The sequence below is a fragment of the Chamaea fasciata genome, unplaced genomic scaffold (assembly GCF_029207755.1).
Source record: "Chamaea fasciata isolate MVZ Bird 193981 ecotype frontalis unplaced genomic scaffold, bChaFas1.0.hap1 SCAF_30, whole genome shotgun sequence".
Classification (NCBI taxonomy): domain Eukaryota; kingdom Metazoa; phylum Chordata; class Aves; order Passeriformes; family Sylviidae; genus Chamaea; species Chamaea fasciata.
In genome coordinates, this window is record NW_027094115.1 from 3,850,212 (window position 1) to 3,863,348 (window position 13,137).

The window sequence follows — 13,137 nt, forward strand, 5'->3', positions numbered from 1 at the left end:
CTGACCTCAGGCACGAGCTCCTGGAGGTTCCCTCAGGTCAAGGGATGCGGGAACATTCCCAGAATCTGAAATTCTTGGACAAGAACGAAAACAAACTTCAAGACAGTCCTCAACTCCACCAAAATGTGATTGACACCAGAATAATCCCAGAGCAAAGGAAGTGCTGCCTTAGGCAAGGTGATCTTGTATTTATTCTTGCCTTCTAACTAAAAAGGTTTTGAAGCAATTCAAAAGTTCAGGCCCAAGTCTCACTGCGAGTCCCAGAAACTCTGAAAACGGGTTTAATTTCCTCTGATTCTTCTGGAAAAAGCAAATCCCATTTACACAAAATTCTGGATTTACAAATTATAAATAAGAGAAAAGAGTAATAACTAAAAGGGGTGGTACCAGTAATCACAACGGTCCATTCCCACCTAGAATTTAAACTATTACATGAACTATTTACTAAATAATTAAGCTCAAATATGAACTATTTTATAACTATAAACTAAATATGAACTATCTAAACATGAACTCCCCGCATGATAAACAGAAATAACTCGTGCTCTTGAGCCAAGAACATGGAGGCAGATTAACAATTAGGGTTTATCTCCCTCACTCTTTAATCTGCAAATTAAACACAATTGGGGAACAGAAGAGAGATACAAGGAATACAACAGAGTTAACCAATCATACAAAACTCTCAGCAGTTCCACTTTACATTTCATATGCCACCACATTGTTTTCCTTTCAGAGTTTTCATGGACAAGGTGCTGGAGGATCTGGAGAAGGTACACGAGGCCAGCCAGGGGGGAATATTTTTATTAAACGCTTCAGGAAATGAAGGGGATGATCCCAGGTCACTAAAAAAAAAAAAACAACAAACCGAAACAAAACAAAACCAAACCCAAGCAATCTTTTTAAAAAAAAAAAAATACAATTATTCCAGTCTGCAAACAGCAGCTTCAATGTTGGTGTCAGCCAGAACAAAACAGTCCCCGTAAAACATTTTAAAAAGCAGAGCTGTAAAATAAAAAAGGGGGAAAGAGAAGACAAAAGGAAGGCGCAGCACGAAGCAATTTCAGACAAGCAGTTTTGTGAGAGCTTTAATGGCACAAAATGTTTTATAAGCTACAACTTATACATGTAAACTGTAGATAATGTTACAAAGTGCTGACTAATTTCTGAAGAATGCATAATCACTTTGGCTCAGTTAACTCCAATAGTTCAACAGACGTCAATTAAAAAAAGAAAAAATAATTTTGAGTTTTCAACGATCTTCAGCTTTCACTTTTGCAAACGGTAAGTAAATATGCATTTGCTGCAGTCAGGTCAGCCTGCATCTTTAATGTGCGAGTTTATGCATTTTTCTTTTTTTTTTTTTTCTTGATCCTATTTACAAATAGTCTAGGCCAGCTTTTCACTGAGTGTAAGAAAAAATGAAGCCTACTTTTATTTCTTTTTTCTTTTCTTTTTTTTTTTTTTTTTCCAAAACTGTAAACAGGTATAAAGCTTTTTTTTTTTTAAACAACGTTTATCTTAACAAAACTTCCAACTCTCAAGAATCGAACCCCCCTTTTTTTTTTTTTTTTTTTTTTTTTTTTTTTTTGGGAATGTTCCTGTTCATTGTAAAACTGGAAGTTGAAGATTTTTCCTCCAAAGCTCAGGACAGGGTGTCAATAAATCCTGCACTGGATCCCAGCCAGTGTTACAGCGACCACGGGCCATTCATTCCTCAGCTCTGGGTTTCACAGGTTTTTATTCCAACCTTTTATTTTATCCTTTTTTTTTTATTTTACCATCAGTGGTCTTGATGCTCCAGCCACAAGCTTGCACTGCTGTTTAGCAGATATTCAGAAGAATCACCTTTTTCATTGAGAAAGGGGTAACTGATTGGGGTTTTCTCTTTATAAAGTACTCCCTGCTCAGTAAAAATCTCTTTTCCCACCACTCCCATTTCATACAAAACAAGGTGCTGTGGTAGAACTGAAAGTGGCCCAGCCTTTCTCCTGCCCCCTCGGATTTTAGGGCCGGAAAATGAACTATTTGAGGCTCTCTAAAACTCCCTCCACCACATTCCCCTGCCCAGCCTACCTCTGGGTGAGACCCCACATCCAAACCCCCAAAAAACCCCAAACCAACCCCAAACCAACCCGCACCTGCGGGCGGCTCAAGTGCCCCTAAGAACTCACAACTAAAAGAAAACAAAAAAGCAGATTGCTCCAGAGGATTTGTTGTCCACCCTGAAAGGGTTCTCTGACAGCATTCCCAAGCAGAGAATGAAAATAAACACAGTTTAGCAGTGGATTCATAATTAATTTTTTCACTTCCTGGGAGCTAACTGAAGTTTTTTTTTTGAACCCAAATCTCAGCTGGGATTTATCTTCTATGCATCAATTGGTTCAAGCAATCACTGCTCTATCAAATAATCAACTTTTTATATAAAGTCTGATGCAAGCAAACAATTACAGGTAGCTGTTTTCTCCAAAGGGCCGACCAGATTTTCCTTTATTTTCTACAAGTCAGCCTACTAGAGTTGGTTTTTTTTTTATTTAAATGAGATTTTTTTGCTAGTCTTAAAATTAGCATTGGTTCCCCTAAATACTTAGTATTAAAGTCTATATCGTATTTTTATATATATATTCATATATATATATATATATATATAAAAAGAGCATTCTATCCTTCAGAGTTCATGCTACATGTCCTGAAATCCAAGAAAAAAAAAAAAAATCTATTTTTAAGGACGTTGAGTGTCCCGCTGCTTTGTAACAATTTGGTACTAAAGCTTCACATTTTGAGAAGTGTCACTGAAGGAGGACGAGGCTTTTAATGTTCCCTAAGAGAAAAGAAAGGTGAGAAATCTACCCTACCATGAGACACCACGAGTGACTTCTGCAGGTTCCAAGTATCCCCAAAAAGGAGATTGTACAGTAAACAATGAGAGAGAGAGAGAGAGAGAGAGAGGAATATTGAAAAATTCGTTTGCAGAAGACATTTCAGAACTTCTGAACCTTTTTCTTTTTAATGCACCTGCAAGATTGTCCCCCCCCCTCCCCCTTAAGGATGAGGGTTTTTTCTGTTGAAAATGCTTCCACAACAAACAGAATTAATCTCCTTTTACACAGAGCCTACCTACACTACAGCTGTTGGGTTTATTGGTTGGTTTTTTTCTTCCTTAATTTAGAACTACTTTCCAAAGGAAAATTTCACGTTGAAATTTTTCCCCGAAGAAAAACAGGTAAAGAAAAAAAAAAAAAAAAAAAGCTTCTTCACATGCAAACAATGCAATTTTTTTTTTCTAATATTTCCTAGGTATCAGACAGGTTTTTTTTTTCCTACAAGGAATAAGGAGCTGACTTCATAGAAAAGACAAGATTACAACAATTACCTAGTATTAAAATATGCTGATGGATTTAAGCCATCCTACTTTAAAATTTATGCAGTTCTTTCGCCTCCTGCAATTCAAATGGTGCTTGTAAGCCAATGAAAGGGGCCCAGTAAACTCCCCCCAAAAGCTGATTTAAACTGGATCTTTATTGCCAGTGATTTCTGAAGTTTTATTCCATAACCAGCTGCTTTTTTTTCTTTTCGTTTTTTTTTTTACAAAAGAAACAAAACCTCTTTTCCACTCCAATTTCCTTCCAAGGAGACTGTTTTATCACCACCATGCAGCCAACACTGAGACCACGCACAGCTGAAGTCAGGTTGCACTAAAGGAGGCAACAGCATCACTGATTAATAAAATTAAAACTTGCTGGTGGCATTTTTGCATTGAGAGAAGCCCTTGCAACATCATAAGAGACAAGTTGTAAACTCCAATCCAGCAACTCTGACGTGTCTTGCAGGCCCAAAGAGGCAGGGGAATGGGGAGAGGGGGAAAAGAATGTGGACAGCCAAACACCTCAACAGAGTTCCAACACAATACTGAATCTCCAGAGTTAGCAAAAAACCTGGATATGGAAGGAAAGGGTGAAGTCAGGGTCATGCTTAAAATGGTCTCAAATGTACTAAAATGAGACAGGAACACCTTCACAGGTCACAGGGCTCCAGGTTTGCACTCCAGGCTTCAGTAAGTGCTGGCTGAGGGTGTGGTCAGGCGTTTCCCAATGTAGATGCTGAAATGAAAATGTAAGGATGTCACATTGCTCAGGAGTATTCCCTGATTTCCCACACACCCAGCTGCTCTAACCCCTCTCTCCAGCCTGAGATCCATCCACAGATTCCACTTCTCTTCTACAAAATTCCTCACAGGGAGCTTTTGCACGGGTCTGGGAGGATCAGGGCTCTCAGGACTCACCCAAAGTGGGTTTTCCTCCAGCCCCAGGCTCGTCTGAGAACCCCAATCCAAAGGTTTTTGTGTTTTGAGTACCTGACACAGCAACACCCCCAGGCAACAGGGGTAAAACAAATCAAGTGCTGCCTTTAGAGAGGGGGCTGAGCTTTAAAACGCTGAGCATTGAGGATCTGTTCAAACCTTGACCACAAGCAAGACTTAAATCATTGCAGGAATGCACCACTGTGCAGTAGTACAAACATCTCCCAGTCCATCCCCACATATTCTATCCTGATTGATTTGATAAATTAGGATTATTCTGTCCTATTTGATTTGATAAATTAGGATTCTTCTGTCCTGACTGATTTGATAAATTAGGATTATTCTGTCCGATTTGATTTGATAAATTAGGATTATTCTACCCGGATTGATTTGATAAATTAGGATTATTCTGTCCTATTTGATTTGATAAATCAGGATTATTCTATCCTGATTGATTTGATAAATTAGGATTCTTCTATCCTGACTGATTTGATAAATTAGGATTCTTCTATCCTAATAGAATAATCCTAATAATAATTTGCAAGAATTCAAAGAGACGCTTGAATTACATCCACAAAATCCAACAAAAGGCTCAATAAAACCATGGTTTGAGCCTGTGCCTTTGCCCCAGCCCAGAAGAACAGAAGGTGGATAAACACAGTGCGAGGGTTTAGGCAAAGTGAGAGATTATGTGGGATTACACAGGCCATGAAAACACTGCTGAGCACACACACAGCTGATCTCTCAGGGCACAGCCAATATTTCATTTCTCTTCCTCTAAACACTCCAACCTTGACTTTCAGTAACATCAGCTGGAAATTACAGAGTTTGTGCCCCACACACCCCCTCAGCACCACCATTCGTACAGTGCAGCTTCATGCTGGCCAGTAAAAGTGACTTTTCATTTATCGCTTTTTAAAGTTATTATTTATAAAGTTATTATCTTTTTGATTTATCCCGGGAATAAAGCACATTAAAGGCTGCAAAGTTTTCATTGTTCTAAAGTTTTCCTGCTTTTTGTAAGAGCCCACCAAGTCTGAGTGAGGGACAAAAATGGTTATTCTAGAGAAAGCTCTTTTCAGCAGGACCTGACATTCAAGCAAAGTGGCGAAAGCAAAAGCTGAAGTGAGAATTAGGTGAATACTTACCCTAGTCCCAGAGCCAAAACATGAGATATGAAGAGAGATGGAATGAAAACCTTAAGAAACTCTGCAGAGAAAATGCCACCTTTTTTCATTGCTCCACTTTTCCTCATACTTAGAGACACGGAACGTTTGGGATGTCTGAAATGGAATTCCCTGGAAGAAAAGGGGGAGGAAGGAGGGAAAAAAATTCAACAAGACTTTTTTTTTGTTTCTTTCCCTTTTTTTCCTTTTTTTTTTTTTTTTTGCACACAAATCTCTGTAGGAACTTTTTTTTTTTTTTTTTTAATAAAGTACAAAGAACTGGAAATCAAAGAGATCCCTTACACAGAGCAAGGAATCCAAGGTAATTTAAGAGGAGGGATTGTGGAGAGGCCACTCACACAGACAGTACAGACACAAAGGGAGCTGTAGAGAGAGGCAGGACCCAGAGAGGGAATTTCAGGATGTGATTTGTTAGCAAGAGGCTTCATTTTTTTTTTGTTCCAAACACAGATACAGAAGCCTGCCAGATTTAAACAGCATCCTCTGTTTTAATAAAAATGCTTTGCACTCAAGGATCTCAAGGTTTTCCCCTTCCCGTGGATGAACATTACATGTTTTACACAGAAAGAAAGAAAAGGACAGAGAATTTAGGAGACTTGCTCAACACTCAGTTCCCTTCAGTGAGCCAAGACTAAATCCCATCAATCCCAGCTCCAAGTACTCAGCTCTCCCATCAACCGCAATCCTGAAATCAAGAAACCTTGCCATCAGCTTGCTGTGCCTTTGTTCTACCTTCAAGTCATTCTGGTGCTATTTTCATTTTCACACTTCACTGTTTTGACCTTTTTTAGCCTCCCCACAGAGAAATCAATCTCTTCCCAAGGTGAATTTATTTTGATTGTGAGATTGTGACGAGCCTTTCCTTCATCCATTCGTTCAAACAGATTGAAATTAATTAAAAAACCGGCGGTGAACTCACTTGGGAGGAATGTTTTCAGGCCTACTCGACCAGTCTGACACCCAGTCTGCACTTTTCTTCAAAACTTCCAATTCTTTCTCTCCTTCTGCTGCTTCTTCTTCGGACTGAAACACACAGGGGACAGGGCTTGTAACGCTCAATTAGCTCCTCCTCGGGGTGTTAAATTGACAGTGACAACAGTGGTGACACGAGAAGCACCAAATGGTGGCACCTGATAAACCACTAAGTGTTCTTGGACTGCTGACTGCCCCAAAGAGATTTGATTTTGCCAGCACAAGTCAGGAAACCACAAATTCCATGGCTATATCCAGGATTTCCACATCATTGCAAGCCGTTTGTTGTTTGTTTTCCTTTTTTTTTTTTTTTTTTTTTTAACTAGCAAAAAGCAAAGGATTGTTTTAATCCCAAATGGAATAAACCAGAACTGTGCAAAAAATATTTACACGTGGAAAAATAAAAATTAGGTTGGTGTCATTCCATTTAAAGCCCACAGAACATGACTGAAAGCATGGGAAGTCAAATAAAAAGGTTCCAAACCCCAGTATTTTGACTTTCTAAAGGTGTTATTGGTCATTTAAAATTTATATGGTTTGCAACTAGCAGCTTCTACTGGGTGAATCCCAGATGCAGGGGGGAAAGGCAAGCACTCACTTGAATTGTATAAAAATATTAAACTTCACATCAACAGATGCAAACGTTGCCATGTAAGAAAAGAAATGAATTAGGGAGAGTGGAGAACACCACTGACTTGAACTCCTATTTAATATTAAAATAATCATCGGAATGACTCTCACTAAAATCAGAGGAACCAGTTGCAGCACGAGCAGCACAGCGAAGGCAGAGGAAATCAAAGAGCACAGGCACAAGTGAGGTGCAGAGCTCACCAACACCTTCAGTCACACTCTGGGCTCTCAGGGAACAGTCCCAGGTCTTTGACCAAATTAAATTCAAGTTCTCATTCTTCCAGGAGTGCTTTTTATTTGTGCTGCTGAAGACAGCAAATCTGATGGGATGATCACACTAAGAGTCGAGCATTAGTCTCCTCTCAGTTTGTGTTGGAGATTACTCAGTGTCATGTGAGTGTCTGCACAGCAACCACTGAACACCCTGAAATCTTGGGCAGAAAAATCAACATTTCACAGGCAGCTTTGACACCCTGGGCCTGCAGGGTTACACAGTAACAAGAGGCATTTCTCAGCCGGACAGATGGAGATTCCTTTTTCCCCTCACTCCAAAACCATTAATCTCTAAATCAAATTTCAATTAATACAGAACTGACATCACAAAGAGCTTGTCCTACCCCTCCAGCCTAGATCAAATATCCACGACTTCCCAAAGCGTATTTTAAAAGTTAAGGGAGAAAATACCTGAGAACTACTGTCTTTACTTGTGTGCATTTCCACATCAAAAGTTATCTGTCCATCATCTTGAGGCGACGGGCTGAAGAGAAATGGATTCCATGATGTCATTTTTTATTCAACTGAAGAATCATCAGTGTAGATAAAATCATTTACTCATGCCCTTCTGGACATCATTCAGCTGAGTTCCAGACTGCACCACCCTTCAGATCCCAAATACCAGCATTACAAAGTCTTCCCAACCCCCCTCATCTTTTCAATTTTTATTTTATTTCTAATCCTACCTTTCTCGACAGTGTTGACAGCTGCTCCCTAAAGCAAAGAAAACACTGCCCAAAAGTTCCTCTGCTACAAGAAAAGATGCAAATCCCCTTGTTCTTGCAGGGAACACTGCCAGCATTGTGAATTACACGTGTTTTGGTATCATTACAAGTGGAAAGCATCGCACAGCAATTATTCCAAATACTGGAGCACGGCAGACTTTTTTTTGGTTTATTTCCCCCTGAGAAAAAGCTTTTAGGATTAAAAAAAAAGGGGCAAAAAACTGCAGGCAGAGCAGCCAACACTCCTTTTTACCTGTCACAGTGGGAACTACCTCTTGAGCTGCTCTGTCCCGACTCGTGCTGGGCGTCCAGGAGGATTTTTTCCATGTCTCCGTTGTGGATGGAGGAGGAGGAGGGGACGTGCTCCAGGCCCCCGTTCCGGCCGCCGCCGCTCTCCGTGCTGTTCCCGTTGCCGTTCATCTGCAGCTCCACCCAGGAACCTGCGGGGCAGGCACACGTCACCCCGGGGACACCCCGGGGACACCCCACAGCTGGGTCACCCCACGGACACCCCATGGAGACCCCACACCTGTGTCACCCAATGGACACCCCATGGCCGTGTCACCCCATGGAGACCCCACACCTGTGTCACTCCATGGAGACCCCATGGCCGTGTCATCCCACGGAGACCCCACACCTGTGTCACCCCATGGACACCCTATGGCTGTGTCACCCCATGGAGACCCCACACCTGTGTCACCCCATGGAGACCCCACACCTGTGTCACCCCATGGAGACCCCACAGCTGTGTCACCCCATGGACACCCCAGAGCTGTGTCACCCCATGGACACCCCACACCTGTGTCACCCCATGGAGACCCCACACCTGTGTCACCCAATGGACACCCCATGGCCGTGTCACCCCACGGACACCCCACAGCTGTGTCACTCCATGGAGACCCCACACCTGTGTCACTCCATGGAGACCCCACACCTGTGTCACCCCATGGACACCCCAGAGCTGTGTCACCCCATGGAGACCCCACAGCTGTGTCACCCCGTGGACACCCCAAGGCTGAACACCCTCCAGGGTTATCAGCTGCACCCAGACGGAGACTCCAGCCCGTGCTGGGGGCAGATAACACACCCTGGCCTGGGGCAGCCCATAAACACGGCTCTGGGACAACAGCGACAGGCTCTCCTCCTTTCATCACCACAAACAGCCCGAAAAGGTGTGCTGCTGCCTGACTCTGAGCTGGAACAGAAAATCCCCTTTCTCCCAGTTAATAATACTCTAATCAGCCCCATCTCTGCAGTTTGGAGCTTCAATCAACTATGGATCCCTCCATTACACGTCACCCTGTTCAACTTTCCTTCCTCAAACAGAATTTTCATCCAAAAATCTGCACTGCTCCCTAACTCTGGAGCTGGTCAAGAAAATCCCCTTTCCCCCCAATTACTAACACTTTATTCAGCCCCATCTCTGCAGTTTGGAGCTCCAATCCACTACGGATCACTCCATTACACGTCAACCTGTTTGACTTTCTTTTCTCCAACACAATTTTCACCCCTCTGCCCCCCACTACAGAACTCCCCCCTGCGCAGCTTTACATCCTCCTTTCCTTTACTCCCAAAGGCTTTGGATCCATCCCCGATTTTTCCCTACATCAGGCAGGCTGCCATTCTCAGCTTGCTTTGCCCTGGCACGAACATCTCCCATAAAGCTCCAATTTACCGGGTTCTTCCCTCATTTTTTGGGACAGTTTTCCCCATGGGACACGGACACGTGCACTAAGATTCAACAAAGAGCAAGAGTGTACCATGGGTGACAAGAGCAGCTGCTAAAAAGTTCACATATTGTGTAGTTGAAGCGAGGATTTTTTATGTTTAAATGTATTTCTCTTGTGTTTTACATGCAGATTAACCAAACATGAGAGTGTGTGTGGTGATCCATTCTTCAGTGATACGTTTCAATTGGAAACGGATAGATTTTTAGAGATATCTGTCACCACCACTCCTGCGTAATTTAATTTATTCCACCTGAAGGCAGGAGTTTTCAGGGGGGTTTTTTGTATTTAATTGGCTACTTTTTAAAGTTTGGACATGTTCCCCCATGAGGTAAAAACATCCAAGTAAGAAAAGCAAGCCTAAAGCTACAAATACCACGTCAGAAACTCCTTTTTCAGCATTATTTGTACAAGCTCTACGTTTTAACAGCCATTTCTGCTTTGGATTTTCCAGATAACCAGGAGTTAACTGGGAAGAGGCAGCTTTGCTCAGTCAGCAGCAGACAGAGGCCGTGTTATTCCACATCAGTGATGATTGCTGCTGCCTGAATTCCTGAATAAATTCCTAAATAAAACTGCCAGACTCTAAGAGTTTCAGCAGGAAAGTTGTCCTGTGGCAGCAGCAACAGGCCACAGCTGCAAAAAAATAGAGCAGGTGGCAAATGCAGGTAGCAAGTGGGCAGAAAAGACCTTTATATTCCCCAAGAACCACTTGTGGCTATTGGAAAACTAGGATCTGCAAAGCTTTAAGTGATTTAAAATGATTTTAAATGATTCGAAATTATTTAAAAGGTGATTTAAATGATTTAAAATGATTTTAGATGTGATTTAAAGGGCAAAGGGGTGAGTAGATCTCCTCACTGACACATCCAGCTCTAAACCCACCGCCACAAATCAAATTTTCATTGCTTCACCTCAGGTGTGTCCCTAAAAAAGAAAAGCAGCAGGAAGAAATCCCCAATCCGGCTGGGAGTGAACACTCCCTGGGAGCCGAGCAGGAGCTGACACGAGCAGCAGCACGTTCCCAGCTGACCTCACACGGGAATGATTCCAAATAAATCCAGGGATTCCTGATCTGCCACAGAGCTGCAGCACGTTCCCCTCCGCCACCAGGGAACTTCAAACTACAGGGATATAAACCTCTGGTCCTTTAAAGAGAGGGGTTTTCTTTTAGAGGAATGGGTTGGAGGATAAATTGTGCAAATAACAGAGAGTGGGGTTTGCTTTTTTGAGAAATGAGGAAGTTGCACGAAAACTTTTAATTTTCCCGTGTTTCTACTTGGCAGCAAAATAGGGAATGTGGCAGAACGAAGAGTGGGAGAATTAAGTGTAATAGAATTAAGAAACGTGGCAGCATCTCCTCCCTTCACAAATCACACAAAACACTCTTGGGAGAAAAGAAAAAAACCCAAACAACTGTTCATACAAGTGGTATTTTGTTCCAAAATTGTTTGAATTTTGGCTTTGCTCTGTGGCTCATTATTTCACCATGAATTTACATACACTGACTTTAAATCTGCTTTTCTCTTACTTGGTGGACTGTTTTACCAGCAGGATCTAAACATATTGGGGAAGAGATGGGTCTTATTTTGTTTATTCCCTCTGATTTCAGCTGGGTGCACGGAGATATCAAAGGCAATATATAAATTAAACACCTGTACACAATTTATAGATATAAAGATACTCCAAAGTTGTAGTTCACAGGTAATCTGAGGCATGATCAACTTGAATAAAGTAATAAACATCACTTCTACAATGAACTACAACATTAACACGGAAAAAATAAAGCAGAGGGAAAGGAAAACGAAGCCAAGCAGATTCCCACAATGGTAATTATTAAGCAGATGACAGAGCTAGATGGGCTCTTTGCCTACGGTGGGATTTCTTCTGGTCAATATGTAACAGAGCTTTATAATAATTAAAATATGGGAAGCATCTAGAATTCCCAAAGCAAGCAACTTGGGTGTTTTATCTCCATGAAAAGATGTGTCTGAGCTCATTAGCCTGAAAGTTCGCTGCAGAGCTGGGAGAAAGGCACAAAACGCACTGAAAAGTTCACTGCACATAATTTGTGGGAATTCTTGGCTCAGGTAACATCGTTGAAGGCGCCGGGGTTATCACACCGTGAAACGGGCACAGTTTATTCTTCCTTTCGTACAATTCCCGTCGAGTTACGGGAAAACAACCAAGAGTTTATTTTGTGGTCAGTGAAACTTCCGCGTAAACAACGGAGGTTACAGTTCATCATCAATGCCATTTATTCACCTCTTCCAGCCTTAAAATTTAGAGATGAAAGGAAGGGAGGAGCTGTTTATAACGAAGGGAAGAGCATTTACCAAGTAAGTACCAGAGCCTACACGATGTGCCTGAGTAGTGTTATCCCAGGAACAAAAGGATGCAGCAGAGCAGCTGACAGAGATGCCGGATATAGAGGGAAATCGCTCACGTCAGTGCTATTGACTCAGCCACTGAATAAACTCATTCCCAGAGCCGCGCTCCTCCCCCTGCCCCGCCGGATCCCCACCGCCGCCGCTCGGGTAAACTCCGGTAACCACGCAACGAGCCCGGGCCGCTCCTGGGGGCACTGACGGCCCTCAGCCCCCCGCGAGAGGCGGCGGGGCGGGTCTCGGCGGCCGCAGCGCTCCGGCAGCAGCCGGAGCCCGTTCTATCCGCCCGGGCAGCGCGGCGCGTCCCCCGGGCTCTCCCGGTGCCGCTGACAGCCGGCACCGCCGCCCGCGGCCGCGCCGCTCCCGGGGCCGGCCGGGCCCCGCCGCCGCCCCTCTGCCCCCCGCCGCGCCATTTATACCGCTCGGCCGCCGCCCATTGGCCCCCGGCGGCTCGCGCGGCGCGCCCCTCCGCCAATGGCGGCCCGGAGCGGCGCGCGGGGGGTCGCGGCCCTCAGGGCCCCTCAGGGCCCCCCCGCGCCATTCCCCGCCCGCGCCCCCGCGGCCGCACTCACTGTTGAGGCCGGGCTCGCCGTGCGTCCCGTCCGCCGGCGGGTTGTTGTTGTTGTTGTGCTGCTGCGGCGGCTCCTGAGGGCCGGACATGGCGGCGGCGCGGCTGAGGCGACCGAGGAGCCGCTGGGGCAACAACAACAAACCCGGACTCCGTTTCGGGCCCGGCCGCCCCGCCCCGCTTGCCCCCGCTCCGTCCCCTCCTCCCCGCGCTGCGCAGGCGCGGCGCGCGCCGCTCCCGCCCTCCGCCTCCATGGCGCGACCCGCGCCCGCGCACGTCCCGCGCGTGCGCAGGGAGGGAGCGGCGGCGGCGGCGTGAGGGGAGCGGGGACGCGGGGAGAGGGAACGGCGGGGTCAAGGTCAGGGGCAGTC

The 13,137-nt window shown here is 44.4% G+C and overlaps 1 protein-coding gene across 1 annotated transcript; it reads right to left on the reverse strand.

Moving 5' to 3' along the window:
• Positions 1-784: 784 nt before the first annotated feature.
• BNIP3L (BCL2 interacting protein 3 like) lies at positions 785-12,960 on the reverse strand. Its single transcript, XM_066206421.1, has 6 exons — positions 12,771-12,960; positions 8,338-8,524; positions 7,771-7,843; positions 6,404-6,507; positions 5,446-5,595; positions 785-4,097 (listed from the first exon to the last, which is right to left on the reverse strand). Exons 1-6 carry the CDS (start codon positions 12,856-12,858, stop codon positions 4,049-4,051), a joined length of 651 nt encoding a protein of 216 aa, XP_066062518.1. The 5' UTR covers positions 12,859-12,960; the 3' UTR covers positions 785-4,048.
• Positions 12,961-13,137: the final 177 nt, after the last annotated feature.